At 38.7% G+C, this 23777-nt stretch overlaps 1 protein-coding gene across 1 annotated transcript in view; it reads right to left on the minus strand.

The window, feature by feature from the left end:
• Positions 1-5659: 5659 nt before the first annotated feature.
• The window catches only part of PHF20L1 (PHD finger protein 20 like 1), a 78458-nt gene continuing 60340 nt past the window's right edge, over positions 5660-23777 (minus strand). Inside the window, exons 12-21 of the mRNA XM_063451044.1 lie at positions 19816-20031; positions 16455-16505; positions 15414-15521; positions 14871-15035; positions 13402-13583; positions 12962-13061; positions 9096-9291; positions 7904-8255; positions 6856-7018; positions 5660-5876 (exon numbers count right to left, since the gene is read on the minus strand). Coding sequence (XP_063307114.1) covers positions 5734-5876; positions 6856-7018; positions 7904-8255; positions 9096-9291; positions 12962-13061; positions 13402-13583; positions 14871-15035; positions 15414-15521; positions 16455-16505; positions 19816-20031 — 1676 coding nt within the window. The 3' untranslated portion in view covers positions 5660-5733. The remainder of the gene's footprint in view (positions 5877-6855; positions 7019-7903; positions 8256-9095; positions 9292-12961; positions 13062-13401; positions 13584-14870; positions 15036-15413; positions 15522-16454; positions 16506-19815; positions 20032-23777) is intronic.

Genomic DNA, 23777 nt, shown 5'->3' on the forward strand with positions numbered 1-23777 from the left:
GAGGGCTCCTGCAGGGTCTAACAAGAAATTCTAAATTAAACATACTTTGCAATAAAGGAAGTGAGATGACTCTTTACAGGATGTGTGTAGGAAGGCTGTGCAAGTCTGATGCAGGGAGGTGTGAATAAACAGTGATTTAACTCCTAAATAGCATAGAATTGAGTGAGACTGCAGGGATATGATCTATACACCAACATTTTTTAGTGTCCCTTTAATATTTTCTACCTTTGGGAAACTGGCCAACTCTGGAAAGAGTTTATTTGCTCATATTTTACCTTATTCCAACTTTAATACCATTAATCTTTAGGTCAGGCCTTAAACAATAACTTGTTTTGTACTAAGGAATTAGATACCTATAATAGCATTCCCAAGCACAGAATGGTCCTAATATCCAGAGGTACTATATTCAGGAATAAATCAGATTTAAGGTATCAATAAGACAAAATGAAAAGAATAGTATAAATACTACACATACTGTATAACTGCACTTACCCTCCACTGCTAAGCACATCTGTTAACACTATACAAATATACATACATTGTAAACCATCTACACTTATGGTACCCTCTATTGTAATGTAACCTGTAAAGTGCTGGGTACACCTGTTCGCGCTATATAAATAAAATATACATACACTGTATACCTACTACACTTACTGTATCTCCCTCTACTGTAATGTAACCTGTAAAGTGCTGAGTACACCTGTTAGCACTATATAAATAAAATATACATACACTGTATACCTACTGCACTTACTGTACCTCCCTCTACTGTAATGTAACCTGTAAAGTGCTGAGTACACCTGTAAGTGCTATATAAATAAAATATACATACACTGTATACCTACTGCACTTACTGTACCTCCCTCTACTGTAATGTAACCTGTAAAGCGCTGAGTACACCTGTTAGCGCGATATAAATAAAATATACATACACTGTATACCTACTGCACTTACCGTACCTCCCTCTATTGTAATGTAACCTGTAAAGCGCTGAGTACACCTGTTAGCGCGATATAAATAAAATATACATACACTGTATACCTACTGCACTTACCGTACCTCCCTCTATTGTAATGTAACCTGTAAAGCGCTGAGTACACCTGTTAGTGCGATATAAATAAAATATACATACACTATATCTACTGCACTTACTGTACCTCCCTCTACTGTAATGTAACCTGTAAAGTACTGAGTACACCTGTTAGCGCTATATAAATACAATATACATACACTGTATACCTACTGCACTTACTGCACCTCCTTCTACTGTAATGTAACCTGTAAAGCGCTGAGTACACCTGTTAGAGCTATATAAATAAAATATACATACACTGTATACCTACTGCACTTACTGTACCTCCCTCTACTGTAATATAACATGTAAAGTGCTGAGTACACCTGTTAGTGCTATATAAATAAACTATACATACACTGTATACCTACTGCACCTCCCTCTACTGTAATGTAACATGTAAAGTGCTGAGTACACCTGTTAGCGCTATATAAATAAAATATACATACACTGTATACCTACTGCACTTACTGTACCTCCCTCTACTGTAATGTAACCTGTAAAGTGCTGAGTATACCTGTTAGCGCTATATAAATAAAATATACATACACTATATACCTACTGTACTTCCATCTGCTGTAATGTAACCTGTAAAGTGCTGGGTACACCTGTTAGCACTATATAAATAAAATATACATACACTATATACCTACTGCACCTCCCTCTACTGTAATGTAACCTGTAAAGTGCTGAGTACACCTTTTAGCGCTATATGATAATGATACAGATCTACTATACTTATTGGGCCTCTCTCTACTGTAATGTAACCTGGAAAATGTGGAGTACAATTGTTGGTATATAAACAAAATATGCACTGTACCTCCCTCTGCTATAAAATGTCGTGTACATGTGTGCTATAAACAAATAATATGGCACAAACATCAATACGAAGAGTGGTTGTAGCAATGTTTTAATAAACCATTTTACATACAGTACATACATATACAATAGTGTAATGATAAATTTACACACTTTTGAATGTACGAGGGCACTGTACTTAAAGTGAAAAGTACATTCTTGGATGCGTACGGTCAAACTGTATACTGAAATAAAAATATTGCCGTCATTGCTGGGTGGTTGACAGACAGAACGAAGCTCAGTGACAGAGGACACGTTGTAGGTATATTTTGTTTACAATGTTAATGTGAAAAGAACAAAAACACAAAATAAGAAGAAAAATACTTATATCTACAAATTAAGAATATGTTACTATATGTGGACTTCCAAAATTTAGAAGAAGGGGCAAATATTTATATTTTTGGGGATTCAAATACTCAGTTTTGATCTAAATATAATTAACCTAAAAACTCCATTAAAATAAGTTTACTAAATGTAATCTAGCTTGGGAGCTTCAAACATTAGCATAACAAAAACCATATCAAAACGAACAACAAAAAAACTTTACATTCTAGGTTTGGAAAATAAAAGCACATTCTCAATAAAAATGTGTAACTGGAGTTGAATAAATAGATATACAAAATCTAAGATTTTTATTCATTTAGAAAAAAAACATTTTAATTTAGGCATTTGAGGCAGTGTGTTTCAGAACCTATTTCAGCTGTAACCCATTTGTAATAAAAGCATAAATATTGATGTTTTATTTTGAAAATGGCTACGCCCACAATTTGATGTAATTTGTGTTACAGCCAAGGATGTTTTGTTACTCTGAAATATCAATAAATAACTGGAGAGTTTCGAGGAAATTAAGTAGAATTAACAAAATTACAAAAACAAGCAAGCCGTTCTGTTCGAATCAGAGCATGTGAGACGTGGCCTGTGTTATAAGTGAATACGGCTACTTTCCTTAATAACACAACTTGGGGTTATTCTCTAAGATCTGAATGTGTTTCTTGATTGGGAACAGCCTCAGATCTGATCCAGCAATGACAACAATACTGCAGAATCCACACACTAACAGTGTCAGCAGTCAATGGGTTTAACAGCAATGAAAATTATGTAAAATGGACAAAGTTGTTCCTTCAAGACCCCACACAGTAACTTCTCAATCCATCACCCCAGCACCTTCACATTGTGAGATTGTTAGGTTTGCAGGTTGCCAATATGGGGAGATCCCCTATGTCATTTTTTATTTAACATTTATTTATCTTTATCCTATATTAAAAGGACACTATAGTCACCTGAACAACTTTAGCTTAATGAAGCAGTTTTGGTGTATAGAACATGCCCCTGCAGCCTCACTGCTCAATCCTCTGCCATTTAGGAGTTAAATCCCTTTGTTTATGAACCCTAGTCACACCTCCCTGCATGTGACTTGCACAGCCTTCCATAAACACTTCCTGTAAAGAGAGCCCTATTTAGGCTTTCTTTATTGCAAGTTTTGTTTCATTAAGATTGTCTTATCCCCTGCTATGTTAATAGCTTGCTAGACCCTGCAAGAGCCTCCTGTATGTGATTAAAGTTCAATTTAGAGATTGAGATACAATTATTTAAGGCAAATTACATCTGTTTGGAAGTGAAACCAGTTTTTTTTTTTCATGCAGGCTCTGTCAATCATAGCCAGGGGAGGTGTGGCTAGGGCTGCATAAACAGAAACAAAGTGATTTAACTCCTAAATGACAGTGAATTGAGCAGTGAAATTGCAGGGGAATGATCGATACACTAAAACTGCTTTATTTAGCTAAAGTAATTTAGGTGACTATAGTGTCCCTTTAACTGATGTATGGGATTTTCAGCGGATCAGATGCACCAATTCATTCTTTAACACGTATTGTTGATGTGAGAAAACACATTTCACTTTTATTTATTAATATTCCATAACATTAAATGGGCTGACATGTTTTATTGTAGATGGTAGAGAAATAGATTAGATTTTTATTACTTAGGGTAGGATGCAAATTGGAAAACCCCAAAAATATATATACTGGTGAAAGTTTTTTTTTTTTTTTTTTTTAGAAAGCTAAAATGTCTATCAAATAAAAGTAAAGTTTTATTTTTGTAACATATATGTGAATATGTATATAATCCAAAACGTACTTCTACTCTAGAAAAGGCTACAGGGGTACCACACTGTGATAAATGTCCCACTACCTATAAGTTCTGTAAATATCTGACATTTTTTTGGCTAAATGCAGACAAAATGTTTAAAAATTTGAGGCAGCCAGCCAACCAGCAAAAGGTTTAAAGTCAATCAAAAACTAGTCAATTCGCTTCTCAAGGATAGCAGGTGTGCAAAATTTTGAAAATCGTGAACTTGCTCTGAATTGTCTTTCATAAGTTAAGTTAAGGTAGTTTATCAGTTTTTAGTGAATAACCCCAAGATGACATTATTTCTCTACAGGCATAAAACTCTTACTTTTCCAAAACTTAAACTGCCCAAGGTGAATTTGAGCAAAATGGTCAAGTTATAGGCTATAATTATGAAGACAACATTTTAGCTCCGTTATTTAAGAATCTTCTTTTTAGTTATAACTTGAATGGTTTCAAGCTAAACTGACCAGTACCATTTATTTTACCGTGTTGGCCTTTGGTTTCATTTACAAACTCACGAAAGGAAACAGAAGAACAAATAAAAGAAACACACTTTTTTTTGTAATGGCTAGTTTAGTGGTTCCATATTTAAAATCGACCACATACAGCTACTATTCTGCTCTTATCTTCTCCTCAAGCCGGCTGAGGTTGCTAAATGTGTATCTACAAAAGAAATTAACACAACTTCGAATTACTTTGGGCAAAGTAATAAAAATATATATACACATCTAAACACTGCAAAATAAAAAATGAAAATGGAGATAAAAGACTTTTTTCTTTTCTTCTTCGATAAACCAATATTCTGGATGGATTGCAGCACCACGTTATAGGATATTCCAGTTATTATAGTAGTCACGTTTGGCACATCAATTAATTATGCCACATGCCAATGCGGTAATATTTGAAATCCTTATTTTTAAAGCAGCATTGCAGTTTTTCAAGAAATGCAATTAATACTTTAAATAGCTTGCGGCTTAGCTACTATATATATATATATATATATTTTCTCTCTCTCTTGTATGGTGGACACCATATTTATTTTGATGAACCTGCGTTCTAAAAATACCACTTATAAAAAAGGATTCGGATAGTGGAGAACACTTTCAGGAGGTTAACAGACATTTCAGCTATGTAGACATTAAAAAAATAAAGTTAACTACATTGCATTTAAATGGGAACATACAGCCTTACAAAAGCAGGTGGACCAGACTTCCGTGAACTTCCTTTTTTTTTTTTTTCTTTTGTATCAGCATACAAAACAAACTTCATTATCAGTTGAAAAACTAATTTAAATATGATCCTAAGTATAAAAAGGTAATTATAATCTCTGCAATGCTGCTTTAAGAAGAATTGCAGAGAGAAGCTGGTGTTTGTATGAAACTTTATAGAGGCATTTGATACATTGCTTGTAAAACCGCCAATGTCCTCCAATCAGGGATCGAACGTATTTCTGGCAATTAATGGTCACGGTTTCTTCACCAAGTAGACCACATTTTCTCTGGACTGGTTCAAAGGATGTATAGATAATAATCCTTGCAAAGGATCAATACTAATAATATATATATATATATATATATTTATGTATATATACAATGCCATAAAACCTGTACAAATGTTTGTTTTTTTTGTATCCTAAGTAAGAAAATAGCGCTGACATTCATCTGCTTTCGTCATACGGAGCACAGCGTGGCTATTTGCTGCACTTTGTTCATGTCCGTTAAAAGCTGTTTGATGCGTTTCTTTAGCTGAGGCAGTCTTGCAAGTGGATCTGGGGGTTCCAACTCTCCAGTGAAATCCAGCCAACTCTCTAAAACTTGAAAGAAAAAGAAAGAGAATAATGTGAGCAAATAAATAGAAATATAATTTATCATTCAATATGCTATCAGAGGTGGAACCAGGATGCTGGGATGTTTTCAGGAGTGACTTGCCGCAGCCAAATATCACTTCGCTAATACATATATATATATATATATATATATAAAACACACACACACACACTACCATGAGTATATACATATATATATATATATATATATATATATATAAAAAACACACACACACACACTACCATGAGTATATACATATATATAAAACACACACACACACACACACTACCATGAGTATATACATATATATAAAACACACACACACACACACTACCATGAGTATATACATATATATATATATATATATATATATATATAACACACACACTACCATGAGTATATACATATATATAAAACACACACACACACTACCATGAGTATATACATATAAAATGTGCCGAGTTGTGAATATGTTTTATTATTATTATTAAACTGTAGTTTTATTTACGCAAAACTGTCACATGATTGACAAACAATGAACTATTAGCCCCTGTGCTATTTTCTTTAGCCATTTATTTTAATTTACGTTGCAGGTTTGGCTTTACTGGCACAGCCTGAGCATAGCATACAAATTAATTTAACCCCATTGGGCAGGGGTGCCCAAAAGGTCGATCCCCAGATGTTGTAAAACGACAGCTTCCATGATGCGTTTGCATGGATGCAAAGCATCAAAGGAGTTGTAGTTCTAAGCCATCTGGGGATCTACCTTTTGGGTACCCCTGCCTTACGGCCTTATGCACATTGGCATGTCCACATATGGCACGATAAAAAAAAAAAAAAATGTGCAGGCGCTCTAATATGGCATTTCTCTTCGGATGTCTGAGCAAACATGAGTGTGCCTGTAGCATCGAGAGGTGATAACATGGATACAAAAATTTAAAGTTTGGGGATAAATTGATGTTTTACCATCTACTTCTTTTTCAATGAGGTCCATTCTGCTGGTGACTTCATTCTGCACGTTCTCTATGTGGGCCAGGAGATTTAGCTGCCACTGGAGGTGCGACTCCAGCTGGTCCTCGGTTCCCCTCTTCTCATGACATGTCTGGACTGTATTTTCTCCGATTGAATTCTAGCCAGGGGAAATAAAACATGTAAGCATGTGAGAACACAATTCAGAATACTTAGAAACCTGGTGTAGAGAATCAAGAGTTAGCATGTGACAGAGCACCCGATTAAAGAACTGACACCACAACAATCCTTGTGCTCAAAGACCAGTGTTATTTCTAACAAAGTGGTTTCATAAAACACTGTTTTTAATTAGAGTAACCCTTCATATCCTGGTCCTCCTACAAATGTAAAATAAATTTTAAAAAATTAATCATTAGCGGGATGTAAGGGAGGACATAAGCAGCATGGAGGGAGATGGTCGTGCCCCCACTGGACAACTGTAGCCAGCATTCTGTGTGTGATGACAACAAATGTCAAATATGCACAGGAATCAGCCAGTCCAGAACTCGTTAATGACGCCCCAGTGACACTGCAGTAGGGGGAGTTACACCTGCAGCAGCAAAAGAGTTTAACTCTGTATAAAGAGCGTTTCATTGTGAAATGCTGCACAGACTCCAGGCACCATGAGTGCTCATGTTCTTCGAATAATCCTTAAAATTGCACCTCTTCATTTAAACAAAAGGCCTATAGATTTGTGAAATAAATATTTGCTAATCAATATATCCAAAAATGTATCGGATAGCAGGATGCTAAAAAGGCAAGCAAGACTCCAGTGTTCTGCAAAACTAGTTTCAACTGGTAGAAAATAAAACAATAAAAAAATTTATACAGATTACAATATCAAGCAATGTCGTAACAATGTTAGGTCATGGGGTGATGCAACAGCGCATCAGAGTACTCACGCAAATATGAAATAAGTAGGACATACAATCAGATATTTATTTAGATTACAATGATTGATTTAAAAGTTCCATTGTAAAGAATTATTTAAAACATTAACGTTCACCTGCTCGTTCCCGTGCTCATTCCGTGGTGGGACCTGTAAACTTCTTTGGGCGTCTAAGTGGAATTCACACTTTTCAGTCTCAAGGTGCAACCCATCCTTGTTGTCCGAGTTTGCAGCATTATTCGATGATTTGAGTGCCTGTCCTGAACCCTGCGGTTTCTGGTAGCTGTGCTCACTTGCTATATATGTATCTCCTGATTTCCGAAGGGCATTGGGTAACCCCTTGCGATTTTCCCCGCATGAATTAACAGCCTCACAGGAAGCCAGTATTCTCCTGTCATTCACCTGGTGACCTTCATCTCGGTTTGTTCCCGGGCAGGCCCAAAATCGAAGGTCCGGGTGCTCTTTGTTCCTTTAGGTAGCAGAAAACAAATAGCTACTTTAGAGCTTCATTCAGAGATACTGCTTGCTTACAATAAGTGAAACATTTATAGAGATATGGCCAACTTCCACCAGGCCAAACCATTGGCTGGCTAACTGATTAAGCATCTATTAGCAACAGCCCAATTTACGGACCACATGTGGCCATAACAGAGGAATGCTCACATTTCTATTGTAGATGTTGTATAGTCTGCAAGGAAGCAGAAGTGTACAATCAACCTACATCTAATGATTTAGCCAAGTAAGAGGCACTTGCACTGCTTCCTGTATAATTAGTGTTTACACATTTCCTTGCTATACTTTTTCCATGATGCCTCCTATTTCAGAGATTTATTTTAATTTGGGGATATGACACTACATTTAGCATTCAGAAAGTTTGCCTGAGATGAGCTCCGAATCACGGGACAAATAAAGTGATTTTGTTTACAGTAAGAAGTTATGATACAAGTGAAATTATAACAAACTATACAAAAAGAATATATATGTAAATGTCTTTATGCACACAAACATATCTGATATTGACCTAAATAAATACAATTCTGTATTTGGGGGGGAAGGGGGGAAAAAAAACACAAAACAATTATGTTACCTAAAGATTACTCTCTGAATAAAAAATAGAAAGAAAAAGGCCACATTTGGACAGCAAATAAGGTTTATATGTGTTAACTTTATTAGCATCTTATGGAATGAGATACCAACGTGATCACTCCATGATTTATTAGGATTAATAGTAATTAAAAACTCATTAAATTAAAAAAAAAAAAACTACAGTTAGCTAGAAAAGATTTCAGGTTTACACTTTTGTGCTTACTTTAGTATGCCGATTTTCAGCTGTAATCCATGCAGGATCTCTGCCACCCCATAAACATCTGCCAAGAGGTGGTGAGTGGAAACAATCTTTTTAGAGTTTATATACGAGTAGTTTTCATTTATGAAAGACAGACCGCACAAACGCCCATTGTTAAACCAATCTTTGTCGTATTTGTATTTTGCACTCCACCTCTGACCTGTGTGACAGAGACAATATTTAATAATGCAACTTATCCAGTAGTATATACCATCCCGCCTCTCCCAAAACAAACAAAAAACCAACAGCAGCTTCAGAAGCTTGTCTGACCCTTAAGAACATAAGCATTTTCTGCATTTTTTGCGGTTTGTGTTCAACTGCAATTTTCATCGCTCTCATTTATTGCATCAGCACATATTATATACAGTTTTTAGAGGACAAAAAGGGCTTTAATTCGATGTCATATATACATATATAAATTCTCATTAATTATAAAAAAGTGCCAAAAAATGGGGGGGTGAAAAAAAACACGAAAAAAAAAATATATATATATCAATTCACAGTTTATGCAATAACATGTGCATAATGTGTCCAGATTAGGAAAAGCAATTCAAAATAAATTCATTTATGTGTCTTGATTTATAGAGTACATAATATGTGTCACAAACTACAAGGTCTAAAATAAGATTTAAATTTAAAACAATTGTAGACGTTGGTATGTTTGTCTTTTAAATTTAGTAGCCATCACAGAAAACAAAATTGCCACACAAAAGTATATATTTAAATGAAGTAGACATCACAGGCTATTTACCTAACGTTTTTTGACACTTTTTACGTAGCCATTTCATCGCCAATCTCTGCTAAATATTGGAGTAAAATTGTGTTTTTTCTTTATGTTGGCATATACACATATAACAAGGTTTCTGTAATGTGTATTTCGTAAAGCTGGTGTGTGCTATCCCTGTACAGAACCCCATATTGTGTTCTGCTACATCTGCTGAGTATAACGATACCCCCGTTTTATGCCTTTGGCAATATTCTGTGAAGCTACAGTGCCATAAAGGACACCAGGCTATTTCAGTTTCTATAGTTTGAATTTTCATAGATTTCATTTGATGGGCCTATGTCTCATTTTGAGGTATTATAGCAGTTGACTGCCACAAAGTGCTGCCATTTGAGAAAGTAGACACTCCAGGGTATCTTATATGGCGTCTATTGTGCCTTAAAAGGGGACTATTGTTTCACCAATTTATGTCAATGTTTGTGGTGAGAAAAAAAAAAAAAAGGCATTTTTTACATACATGTTGCATTTTTGCTGGATATTTCTTACACTTGATATGTAGCACTGTCATAAAATACCCCAAATTATGCTCAGTTACATCTGAGTAAAACAATATGTCCAATATATGACCTAGACCACAATGGACATCTTTGCAGCCCGGAGAGCTGCGAGTACATGCTGGTGTTATAGCAGAGTAGGCACCTGCTTTTTTCACATTGCAGGTGTCTACTCTGCTAAAATTTACCCGGCCCGGGGAGAAGTCGCTGGAGGAGCTCAGTCTTCCTGCTCCTCACTGCTCCCTCACGCGCGCCATCTGCAGTGATGCCTGGTGCCGGAATATGTAGTCATATTGCGGCACCCGGTATCACTAACCTGCGCACATGAGGGAGCAGAAGGTCCAGATAGAAGATCCTCACTGGACCCAAGAGTTAAATACAATGATGTGAGTGTGTGCAAGAATGTGTAAATGTTTGTGTGTGTGTCAGTGTGTGTGTTTGTGATGTTGACTTGCTCCACCTTCGCAGGGTTTCAAGAAGTAGTGGGAGGATCCGCTTTGGCACAGGGTGCGGATGGCACCATTTGGGGTATACCAGAGGCTGGACTCTGGAGTTGCATAATGGCAGCGTCAATGTGAGGGGAGTTTGCTTGTTGGCTAGAGGCGGTGCTGGGATTTAATAGCGGGGAGGACTGGGATTAGGTATATTGGGGGGGGGGGGGGAGGGTAGAGGAATTTAGTAGAGGGGGGTGCTGTGGTTTAGTAGAGGGGGAGGCTAATGTTTTTTATACTGTACTTTTCAAAATAAACCCATGTTTCTATGAAAATTAAAGTTTTGGGTTTTTTTTGTGGCCCGCATAGACTTAAACCTTGTATATTTGGCCCATGCTTGACCTAGAGACTATTTTGTAAAGTTATAGTGCTGTAAAAGAGACGTGACAAGTTCAGGTTTTTAAGTGTGAATTTTCATAGATGGTGTTGATGGGTCCCCGTGTTCCATTTTGGGGCACTTTAGCAGTCGACATATTCCAACTACACCACAAAGGCATATGTGGATGTTGAAGGGGCACATTTGAGACACAGCCATTCCAGTTTTTTTTTGTTTTTCAAACTTTGAATTTTTATTTTGGAGTATTTTAGCAGGTTACAAAATACAAATACCACATAAAGGCATATAATTTCTTAAAGAAGACATCCCAGGGTATTTCAAAATGCATATTTTGAACCTTAGCGTGGGATAATTTTTCCGCTAGCTTGTACCATGTGTAGTGGTAATAAGCATTTTTTCTGCCCTTTTAACCCACAAAGTGAGTTTGCACAATATAGTTTGCAAACCTTATGTGTGCTAGGGCTGTATACATATTTCATATGTTGCTTAGCTATGCCGTCTGAGTAGAGGAATACCCCCGTATGTAACTTTGCCAGGTATATGTGGACGCTGAAGGGGCACATTTGAGACACAGCCTTTCCAGTTTTGTTTTTTTTAAACTTCGAATTTTTACACTGTGCCCATGTTCCATTTTGGAGTAGTTGAGACGGGGGGTATTCAAACTACCCCACAAATGCATACCATTTTTTTTAAAGAATATACCCTGAGGTTAATTTTTATTTAACATGGGAAAGAGGGGGGGGGGGGGGGAGTGGCATTTTACATTAACTTTTTTTTCCCCCAGAGAGAAGCAGATCACTGCTGACCCGTCTCCATGCACTTCACACTGACATGGGAAGCGCACGGAGGCGGATCAGGAGTCCCTGCAGCACATGTGCTCGCTCTGACAGCATGTCAGAGCGATCACTGCTGCAGGGACAGCGCGATCGGGTGCTCCCGGTCTGCCTCGAATACCGGAGAAGCGTTAACTCCGCGATCGCCTGGATCTGGGGTTAACTTTAGTAAATTACGGAAATTTTCCGTCATGCGATGGAAAATGTCTGTCTTGCGTCTTGAAGGGGTTAAAGTCAAACAATAGATTATACATACAACACTGACAGGCCAGTTAAAGGGGGCAAATACTTGGAAAGAGCCACGTTTTAGAACTAAATTTTAAATTGTTCATGCACTTAGGTATATAAAAAATATGTGTTATACTTGTAAATACTCAAAATAAAGATGGCCCATTGTTAATGTGTGAATTTGTCATACTCTGATGTTTTGACTTAGGTTTATATAATGGTTTCATTAAAAAAAAAAAAAAAAAAATAGAGAATTACATGTGTGTACATCCACAATATACAAGCTATAGAATTTTTTTTTGTATTTTAATAGGTCACACCTTCAAGATATATTACTACAAAAATGTGTGTTATTGGTTGCAGACTCTGGATAGTTTGAAATTAAATTTACAGACTGGCATCCCACTAATTTACAAAAACGAGGACTAAAAAGTCACCATCTTATCTGAGCACAGGATATCAGAAAAAAAACGAATAAACAGCCCGAGGACCAATACAGCTTTAATGCATTTGATAAATGTTGGCCTCTTTAATATGTTGTATTTTTTCAAAGGTACTATAAACAGTTAAATCTTTCAAAAGCAGAATAGCCTGACACCTGTTTTGACTGTCAGTACTAGAACACATGCATTGCCTTTACTTAGAACGTAAGTGTGACCTTACCTGGAGGATTATTGCAAACATAACAGATATACTGCTCTGGAATACTGTCTTCAAGGAGCCCCATGCACACACTGTGCTGCCAGCACAGACACTCTTCACACTACAACAAGAGCAAACAGAATATCAGTACACAGCACAGGGGCTGATAGACTTGCAGCACACGGCTGATGATAGGGTATAAATACATCTGACCATTATATCTGGGTTTATGGCAAATATACTTTAGAAAGATATCTCACTACTCTCTAGTGGAAATGGAGACTAAGGTTTTGCCAGTTCTTTGCAGACACCATGTGCTAGAAAAAGCATAAAATACAGATTTTCTTGCGTAAGGTTCTTAGCACATATTTGGAATATCACTTTAATACTTGGGTGAAAAATATTGAATGGAGTCCATGCTGTAAACATATTCCCTCCAATCGCAAAATCATGGACCTTACCTGAATCATGAAACCATTCTCTTCATCCATTTCACAAATGCACCTGACAATTTCATTGATAGCATCTTCCTCATCCTGGGACTCTTCAAAGTTCGTTGAATCAAACTCCTGATTGTACTCATCTCCACTTAGTATCAAACTTTCAGTTGAAGAGTCATCTAGTAAGTCCATGTCAGATAAGTCTGGATGGCATGAAACAGAACTATGAATTAATTCACCATCAGAAGTGGTTCAAGAGTTTGTGAGGCCTTAGGCAAATCTCAAATACAAGGCGAATAATTCCCATTTAAATGGCTTTCCCCATCGTCCCGATCAATCACATTCTCCAAGACTCAAATTTTCTTCTGGATAGTCCTAATTATATTGTATTCATCCACAATTACATTAACCTGAGTGCCATAAACTCATTCATTCCTAATAAACAATATTATTTCCTAATTACAACCCCATCACTCTGGCCCTACAATCCCGATTTCCATAATCTACTCATAACCACCAGCCCCATAGTGTTGTTATCCTCTTCCACATTCCAATCAGACTCCCACACATACATGTACACCCACATATGTATCTCTCAGCTGGTAAAATCAGTGACTACAGAGCCTGTTCAAAAAAAGGTCACAGATTTAAATCACGGCAGGGTCAACTCAGCCCTTCATCCTTCCAAGGTCGATAAAATGAGTACCATCAATTGGGTAATAATAACATTTATTATTATTCAGCTGCTGATTCGGTTAATTCCAAGAGCGTGCGCTGAAAAGTGCTTTGAGTCTCACTGGGAGAAAGGCGATATATATACACTAATTATTACATACATGCATACATGAATTCATATATACACACCCATACTCTAAATCTATATCAGGCTACCTTTGCTCAACATATATTTTATTGTTTGGAGATAATACATTTGCCGTTTAAAAAGTCTATTGTGCTGTAATACAGACTTAAATAGCACTGTATACACGTACAAGGATATGGAACATATCTATTTAACTCTTGGCCCTCTCCATGTGATTAATACGTGAACTTACAAGGGACTCCGGCAGGACCATTAGTGCCATCCTGCCATTAAAATGTGAAAGGTGTGGGTGTATGTTGCTATAATTCTACTGAGAGTAAATAATGTGACTCTCTTATAAAGCTGTATCAGAAAAGAAATGCTGTGTTTTTAAAGTGAGCAAAGTTTGATTCCAATATCTGAGTTCACGCTCCCTCCCTCTCCTTTCAGCAACACTTCCTGCACTAACATTGTGTACATTAAGCTTAACGGGATCAATACTGGAGGAATTTAACGTCACACGCAGTACTGTAACATTAGGAGTATAAAGGGCAAAAACAAACCTCTGTAACATGCTCAGAGCCCCCCTTCCACCTCCCTCCTAGGCTGCCAGGGATACAAAAGTTTAGCCTGTGTATTATCTTTAAATAATTATTTTTTCTGGCTAAAGAATGAGAATTATACTTACTCTCTCCGGTTAGATCAACTGACAAGATGGCACGAGGGAACAAAGATGAGGTATTCTTTATAGGCAAGGGATTTCGCAGAGATAAAGTGCTACAGGATGAATGTGTTAAAGGAGAGCTGCAGCGCTCCAAAATGTCCAAAGAATTGTCCTCATAATCTGAACATTCTGCAAAAGGCAAAACAAGAGTATATAAAGGGACAGTAAAACGTGATGTAATAATTCTATTTCCACTCATCTGATGTGTCTGATTAATTATTTCTCTAACTTAGTTCGCCTAGTTCGAAAATTTGAAGAGAACACCTCTTCCATGAATACATTTTCCTAATGAAAAAAGGGGGTTACTGAATGCAGACCTGGGCCAGCTGGACCCTGAAAGGTGTAAACTCTTGGGGGAAAACAGCGATATCGTTTATTAAAATATGAAATGGTGCTATTTGCCCCATCTCAAGTTAACTTAGATGAGCAGGTTCCAAGCAAGGACGCGCTTAATGAATTCATTCAATAATCCTTCAGCAAAAACTAAAATGAAAATATTAGAATTACCTTGTGATTTGGCTTTCTTCTTTTTCTTTTTCTTCTTTTTTTGCTTTGATTTGATGTGATCTTTTTCCTTTTTGTCTTTTTTATCCTTGTCTTTTTCTTTCTTTTTACCTGAAAGCAATCACAAAGATCCTATTTTGTTCCCAGGAGTTCCAAAAAGAATGCTGTGTTTACAGCAAATTTAACGAGTTGCCAAAACACAATAATGACAGGCTCAGAAGGGCCTTCCTATTCAATGATCATCCAGAACTTAACTAAACTTAACGTAGCACTAACGAGACAAGTTAGACATGTTTGGTAGAGATTGTCAAACCATCACATTGAAGCTGCTGTTTACACAATTCCCGTGATTCATTGAGAGTCTGTTTTTACGGTTGACTGAGGATCATAGGAAGAAGTGTAGTTCTGCAAGCGGTGGATTTACCTCTCCTGCATCAGTCAGAGTACTGACTCTCTGTGCAACTTCTCATTAAAGCAAAACAACATACAAAAACGTTAATGGACAAAAAGTCACGTGAATTCTGCAAACTGAAAAAAAATGAAAGTTTGTGTGGATATGAACAGCAATAAATTTCACGCTATACGAAGTACAGAGAAGCAGAGATTGCTTTTGGTCTCGAGAATAGACAGATTTGGTCTGCCATCATTACAGGGATTACTGGTATTCAGATTCCTGAGATAAACGCTCAATTCTTTAACAGAAGACTGAAATAGATTAAAACGAGTGTATGACAAATTCCGCAGCAAACATTTTTTTGTAAATATTAATCTGTTTGAGCACTTAGCTAAGAAGAGTAGAATTTAAGATTTCTGCAACACATAGTGGACATTGTGGGATGAAGTACTCAGATCTGTAGCACGTAGCATGTGGTAATTTAAAGCAAAATAAAATGCAAGCAAGGTATCTGCCAGTAATTTGGCTAGGACGATGTATACATCTGAAAATATCTGAGATCCACTTCAATAATCTTTAAATTCACTTGAATTGTATTATAATAACTAATCACTTAATTACAAAGGGAAAGAAGAAGGTAGTTTTCATACCGAGAGAGATTTTTTCCTCTTCTTTTATTTTCTTTTCTGATTTTATAACTCCTAAAATAAATAAGTAAAACCGATTTAAAATAAGTAAATGAAACAGTGATTATAATAGCTGTATGAGTTAGCCTCTACTATAAGATTAGAAGTATCATTACGTTTGCCATTGTGTAAAATTAGAGGCTTAGCATTAAAAGGACACTCCACTGCTTAAGCCTAAATAAATAAAAATCACGGTTTATATATAATGCTTTTTTTTTTTTTTATTATTGGAGGTATGTCTAAAACAACTAGCAAAAGCTGAAGATTTCTTGCCTGCACCTTTTGCAAGCCCTCCCCTTCTAAGCCCGCCCAGACGTTCTGTGGCTGTCCAATCACAGCCTTCCCAATGCAGCTCAATGAGAAGTTTTTGCAAGGCAGGTGCTCTGGGCAACCACCAACTATAAACAAAGAGAGAGTAATCCAGACACTCTTTCTATAGAGTTAAGAAATACAAAGCAGGAAGTAAATACATTGAATCAGTCTGTAGAGATTTCCCAATGTTCCTAAGGGCAAAAAGTAAAAAACTGTAATGTCTTACAGTATATTATGAACCTATTTTCTTCGTTCAGTGTGAAAAGTGAACTACAATGAGAGAACTTGGGGAACTGAACACATCAGAGGCTGACGTTTGTGGTAAATATGAGCACTCACACCAATATAATACAACCTATGCAAAAAGGAACGGTGGGAGCTTTTGCTCCCATATCCCACCGTCTAAGAAGGACCAGCGGGGTAGGTGAACTCTCATTCTGCAGCCTATGGTGGTCTTGACTGGTAGATACATTCACTCACATACTGCCACTTATTAAGGAACAATAGTACACACATACTGCAGTCCATGAAGGAACAGATGGGTAGGTACATGCACTCACATACTGCAACCTAAGAAGGGACAGACTGGTAGATAGACTAACAATCAAACTCCAGTCTGTAATGTAGCTACTGAGAGCCTAGTAGAGGGACGTACATGGGTCTGCAAGGCTATTGTGGTTTGTGCTGGACTACATAAATGTTATGTAATAGCCGGGTGAATTGATGCACACATCACAGCATGCAGGGCCCAAGCAGATGGCTTTGTACACTATTGTCTGTGAAGACAGGGTACAGAGGTGCATGTGTGGGGCATGCAAGAGCTAAGAACAGATGTTCAGAGTAGATCCTACAATGGCCAGGCATGGAGATGTACACACTGGCGTCTGCATGGGCCAGGTATGGAGATGTAAATGCTAGAGTCTCAAGAGCAGGTATGGAGACGTGCATGCTGGAGTTTGCATGGGCCGGGCATGGAGAAGTGCATTCTGGAGCCTGCATGGGGACATGCACACTGGTATCTGCAAAGGCAGGTATGGAGACGTGCATGCTGGAGTCTGTATGGGCCAGGCATAGAGAAGTGCATTCTGGGGCCAGCATGGACCAGGAACGGAGAAGTGCGTTCTGGGGTCAGCATGGGCCAGGAACGGAGAAGTGCGTTCTGGGGTCAGCATGGGCCAGGAACAGAGAAGTGCGTTCTGGTGTCAGCATGGGCCAGGAACGGAGAAGTGCGTTCTGGGGTCAGCATGGGCCAGGAACGGAGAAGTGCGTTCTGGGGTCAGCATGGGCCAGGAACGGAGAAGTGCGTTCTGGGGTCAGCATGGGCCAGGAACGGAGAAGTGCGTTCTAGGGTCAGCATGGGCCAGGAACGGAGAAGTGCGTTCTGGGGTCAGCATGGGCCAGGAACGGAGAAGTGCGTTTGAGGTCAGCATGGGCGAGGCACGGAGAAGTGCGTTCTGGGACCAGCATGGGCCTGGAACAGAGAAGTGCGTTCTGGGGCCAGCATGGGCCAGGAACAGAGAAGTGCGTTCTGGGGTCACCATGGGCCAGGCATGGAGAAGTGCATTCTGGGGCCAGCATGGGCCAGGAACAGAGAAGTGCGTTCTGGGGTCAGCATGGGCCAGGCATGGAGAAGTGCGTTCTGGGGCAAGCATGGGCCAGGAACGGAGAAGTGTGTTCTGGGGCCAGCATGGGCCAGGAACGGAGAAGTGCGTTCTGGGGCCAGCATGGGCCAGGCATGGAGAAGTGCGTTCTGGGGTCAGCATGGGCCAGGAACAGAGAAGTGCGTTCTGGGGCCAGCATGGGCCAGGAATGGAGAAGAGCGTTCTGGGGCCAGCATGGGCCAGGAATAGAGAAGTGCGTTCTGGGGCCAGCATGGGCCAGGCATGGAGAAGTGCGTTCTGGGGTCAGCATGGGCCAGGAACAGAGAAGTGCGTTCTGGGGCCAGCATGGGCCAGGAATGGAGAAGAGCGTTCTGGGGCCAGCATGGGCCAGGAATAGAGAAGTGCGTTCTGGGGCCAGCATGGGCCAGGCATGGAGAAGAGCGTTCTGGGGCCAGCATGGGCCAGGAATAGAGAAGTGCGTTCTGGGGCCAGCATGGGCCAGGCATGGAGAAGAGCGTTCTGGGGCCAGCATGGGCCAGGAATAGAGAAGTGCGTTCTGGGGCCAGCATGGGCCAGGAATAGAGAAGTGCGTTCTGGGGCCAGCATGGGCCAGGAATGGAGAAGTGCGTTCTGGGGCCAGCATGGGCCAGGCATGGAGAAGTGTGTTCTGGGGCCAGGAATGGAGAAGTACATTAATGGAGCATGCATTGGCCAGGCATGGAGACGTGCAATCTGGGGCCAGCATGGGCCAGTGCATTCTGGGGCATGCATGGAGACATGTATGCTGAAGTCTGTATGGGCCAGGCATGGAAAAGTGCATTCTGGGGCCAGCATGGGCCAGGCATGGAGACGTGCATTCTGGAGCCTGCATGGGGACATGCATGCTGGTATCTGCAAAGGCAGGTATGAGACGTGGATGTTGGAGTCTTTATGGGCCAGGCATGGAGAAGTGCATTCTGGGGCCAGCATGGGCCAGTGCATTCTGGAGCATGCATGGGCCAGGCATGGAGACGTGCATGCTGAAGTCTGTATGGGCCAGGCATGTAGAAGTGCATACTGGAACCTGCATGGAGACATGCATGCTGGAGTCTGCAAGAGTAGGTATGGAGACATGCATTCTGGAGTCTGCATTTGCCATTAATAGGAATATAGCTTACGTAGCATGGAAAGCCTAAATAAGAAATATGCACACAGCAAGGAACAGGAGGAAGAATATACATCATGGTTGCTTACGATGGTTATGTAACAAATACTCAGAAAGCAGAGTAGAGATTTTGTATGTGGCTTATGGGTTGGTAAGAGTAAGAGGTCCAGATGGAAGCCAAATATGCTTCACTCTAGGGTTAACAGTGTTTGGTTTCCCGAAGATTCTTAGATATAGAATTTTAAAAAAAAATAGCAAGGTAGTTTACCAACTTCTGAATGCTTGTCCTTCTCGTTCACTTTCTTTATTATTTTTTCTTGCAAATTTTCAGAGAGTTTGTCTATTCCTATGGGAGGAATTACTGTCTCGGTCACCTCTGAACTTATAGAAACAGACGGTCTCTTCTTTTTACCCCCCTTGGATATCTTTAGGTTGTTGGTTGAGGTCATCTCCACAGGTGGGACATGAACCGGGGCCAGTGGTGCTGAAATCAGAAAACAGACGTTATGATTATACGTTCAATCGGACATCAACAGGTTCTTATTTGAAGGTCTTATTTCACTGGCGAGTGAAAATGTATCCTTGGTAAGTAGAAATTCACAGGGTCAGTGTGCCATACATATAGATTTGCTATTTACAGATGCCTTTCAAATCATAATTTATTTTAAGGTACTGGCTATAATGATTTCAACTTTCCATAAACCCCCATCAGCACTCTGAACCATTATTCCACCAAATAAATACTTCATAAAGAGATTATATATATATATATATATATATATATATATATATAGGTCTCGTTACACCTGCTTCACATTATATTAGAGTTTGTACACTAAACTTGGAATTGTAGCTAACTGAATTTTTTATTACAAAGGTAAGGCAAAAACAGCAGATTTGAAAAAATTATCCACCTACAATATAGTTACAACTTGGCTATTTTAGCTTATATTTTGTCATTTGCATTTCACTCAAAGGGTTACTTTTTTTTTTTTTTTATTGTGTGCCAGGCGCTACTTGCCCATGACTTAGTTATACTTTAATTCTGTGCGGGCTACCTAATGTAAATTCTGTGCATGTTTTTTTGTCTATCTGTGCTGGAGACAGATGTGATAACCTTCTCACTTGCAGGTAGAGCGCTTGCAAGACGTAGTTTGCTCCCTCCCACCCACCCACCCACCCACTGTGCACTCCCCTCCTGCCTCTCGCTGTTGCAGATAAAGTTTTTGTTTTTTTTTAAATCCTCCCTCCCTCGTCCTACCAACTCTGTACCTCCCCTTGCCTGCTGAAATTGCAGACATGGGCTCTGAGCCAGCAATATTGACCTATCACAGGCTTCTCTACGAAGAGCCTGTGATTGGACCTCGCACAGCTGTGCTGGCATCAAGAGGAGCTGGATCCCAGGTAAGTAAAACAAACCTATTTTATGACACAAAAAGGAGGTGGGCAATTGTTACATTGCCCACAGGGCAGTATGAGCTTAACAAGGAGTTATAGCAAGCTTTTTATGACAATTTATCATTTAGTGAATAACCTCTATTGTCCAGAAAACTCACTGACATTCAGCAGACACAGTAATTAAACTGCATACTTATAAACAAAATGGATTTATTTTTTATTATAAAGGATTTCCTTTTAATAATGCCACTTTGACTATTTCTTGCAAGCTTTAGCAATTATACATAAACAGAATGTGCACTATTATAAATACACTTTCACATACAAAATATGTTTCTGACTTCAAGGGTCTCTTGTGACATGAAACCTGTACATGGCATCTTTGTTCCACATAGTATTTGCAATTACTTCTATTTACAACAAAAAGAGTGGGGGGGAGGGACCCAAACATAACATAAGAAGGTTTTATTTTCCGGTAAAATCATGCCACATAACTGATTAAAAATACCGTAAAAAAGGTGAATTTATATTGGAAGTCTAAGCTCAGAATTACACATTACAGCAAGAAGGCCTCCGTCAATTCATAAATAATATAAAAGACATCATCATAATTTAACTCTTACATCACCAGCTTAAATCACGGCATCTGGCCTATTTGCCGTGAAAACTGCAGTTTGTTAAAATAGAATCCATTCACAGCCCAAATTATGCAATTTACCATCAATATAATTCTACACGTTACATTATAAAGTATCAGTCTGGAAAGAACTCAAGATAAACATCCGTCTTGTCAACAATGCAGTTATTCTTTTACACGAGTACTCGCAAACAAGCATTGCAAAATGCTGAAAACAAAAATCAGCCTGTTTCACGTGGTTTCAAATGTAGACGCACTGAGATTACACACTTGGTTTACCCTGATATTACAAAAGGCAATCCACACCATGAAAAAAACGTATTTGATGATAAATAAAGTTCAGCTGCATCGCTGATTCAATGTATGGCTTATTTCAGTATTCAGTCACTTTAAAAGCAGAGAATGCTTAGTTCAGCAGACTAGGCCGTGCAACCAAATATGACTTCTCATATTAAATATAAAATGAGCAATCTGTGCAGAACAAATGCCAGACTTGCTCACTAGTTCCACCCGTCAAATATTAACGTTCTGTTACATTATAGAAGTAATCACACAATTGGCTTACAGACCTGCATATGGGAGACCCAAAGTCCTATCGATGGAGAGAGTTGGGATCAGATAATTAGCCAGAGACATGTAGGTCAAATCATCACAAACATACCTACAAACACCTGTTACGTGATTAGGCAGCTTCTAGTATTCACGTAGCTCTGCCCAGCTCAAGGCATTCTCTATTGAAAATGGAAGGCTTCTAATGGCTGGGACAATTTGCCTGAGATATGAATACTGCAGATTTGACTTGTATTCCTCCTCCAATGACAGAATATCTAGGCAACAAGCGATTGCAGTCATTCCCAAGGCCCCTCCTCACCTTTTGCTCATATATCCACTCTGATTATAACTGGAAATTATTTTTTATTGAAAGATCATCACCGTAAAGAATGGTATGTAATGTGCTTTGTATAATCTACATATTTAGATATTGTAAATTACAAATGTACAGAGAAATGTAACTATTACAGCATATAGCTGCCAGTACCCTAAAAAACAAGGAGCAGTCCTGATTTTTAACTCCTTTTTAGCTGTATTACACTAGTCTAGAATCTAGATGATAATTTAGGATGACCGATGTATTGTATTAAATCCCCTTTTCTATGAAAGTTTAACTCCTAAGCCCCCATGGATTATAAAATAGGAAAGGATGATGGGTATTGTAGTTCAACAACTGATAGCAGCAATCATTGGCTTGTAACAGATGTTTAGTCTAGCGATAATTGGCTGCTTATTGAAATTATCGTTATAACCTTAACAGACTGTGATGTTCATAGGTGTTTAATAGTTTTACTGTCATTTTGAGGGGTTTATATATTATTCATCCGACAGTACAAGAGTGGGTCCATTTTTTGTAATATCCATTTACACTCAGTTTGATGTACCCCAGGAATAGTACACATGCAGAAGGGTTTATATTAATTTAGTACAGGATTTATCCAAAAGCAAGGTCAATCAATCCGGATTAACAGCAGAAAGCTACCAATCAATGCTATATTTAGGGATTTATGTAGCCAGGTAAACCAGAATAAATTAGCACATTGATCAGATTACGAGGAAATAACTCCTTTCCTCCAAAGGGGGGAGGGGGTAAGCTACACCAAAATCAGTCAGATTCAGAACACAGAAGCAGAGAAAAACAGACAGGCCTCTGTCCACATGGTGAATAAGAGTAAAGTAACTCCAAACAGCATCGATATGAGCACTGATGGATGTCTGGTACATGTTGTTATAACGGAGTGGTCGGATATCAGCGTGATAAGTGATGAGAGTCAGTATCTGTATTCCAAGTATTTCCATTTGCCCAGTAGCCATTGCGGAGAGGAAACAACTCTGGCACTGCATCAGAAAGCAGAATCTTTTTTTAGCTTCTGATATCAGCATTTATTGTTCTGACCTGCTTAGCCTTTGATCAGCCATGTAACATAGGTAAAGTGGTAAAGACTGTAAATATGGAGCGACATTATACGACCAGGCATGCAGTGATGAGTAACCTCTTGGCCTGGCTTGTATCACTGGACTTGATATTTTGAGACCTTCTATGCAGTGCATGTTTATGAGCAGATTGCCCACTTCCGTTCCATTGGTTTTCTATCATTGTAAAGCATACCTCACAGAGTGCAATTTCATATTACGTACAAGGT

The sequence above is a fragment of the Pelobates fuscus genome, chromosome 4 (assembly GCF_036172605.1).
Source record: "Pelobates fuscus isolate aPelFus1 chromosome 4, aPelFus1.pri, whole genome shotgun sequence".
NCBI classification, from domain to species: Eukaryota; Metazoa; Chordata; class Amphibia; order Anura; family Pelobatidae; genus Pelobates; species Pelobates fuscus.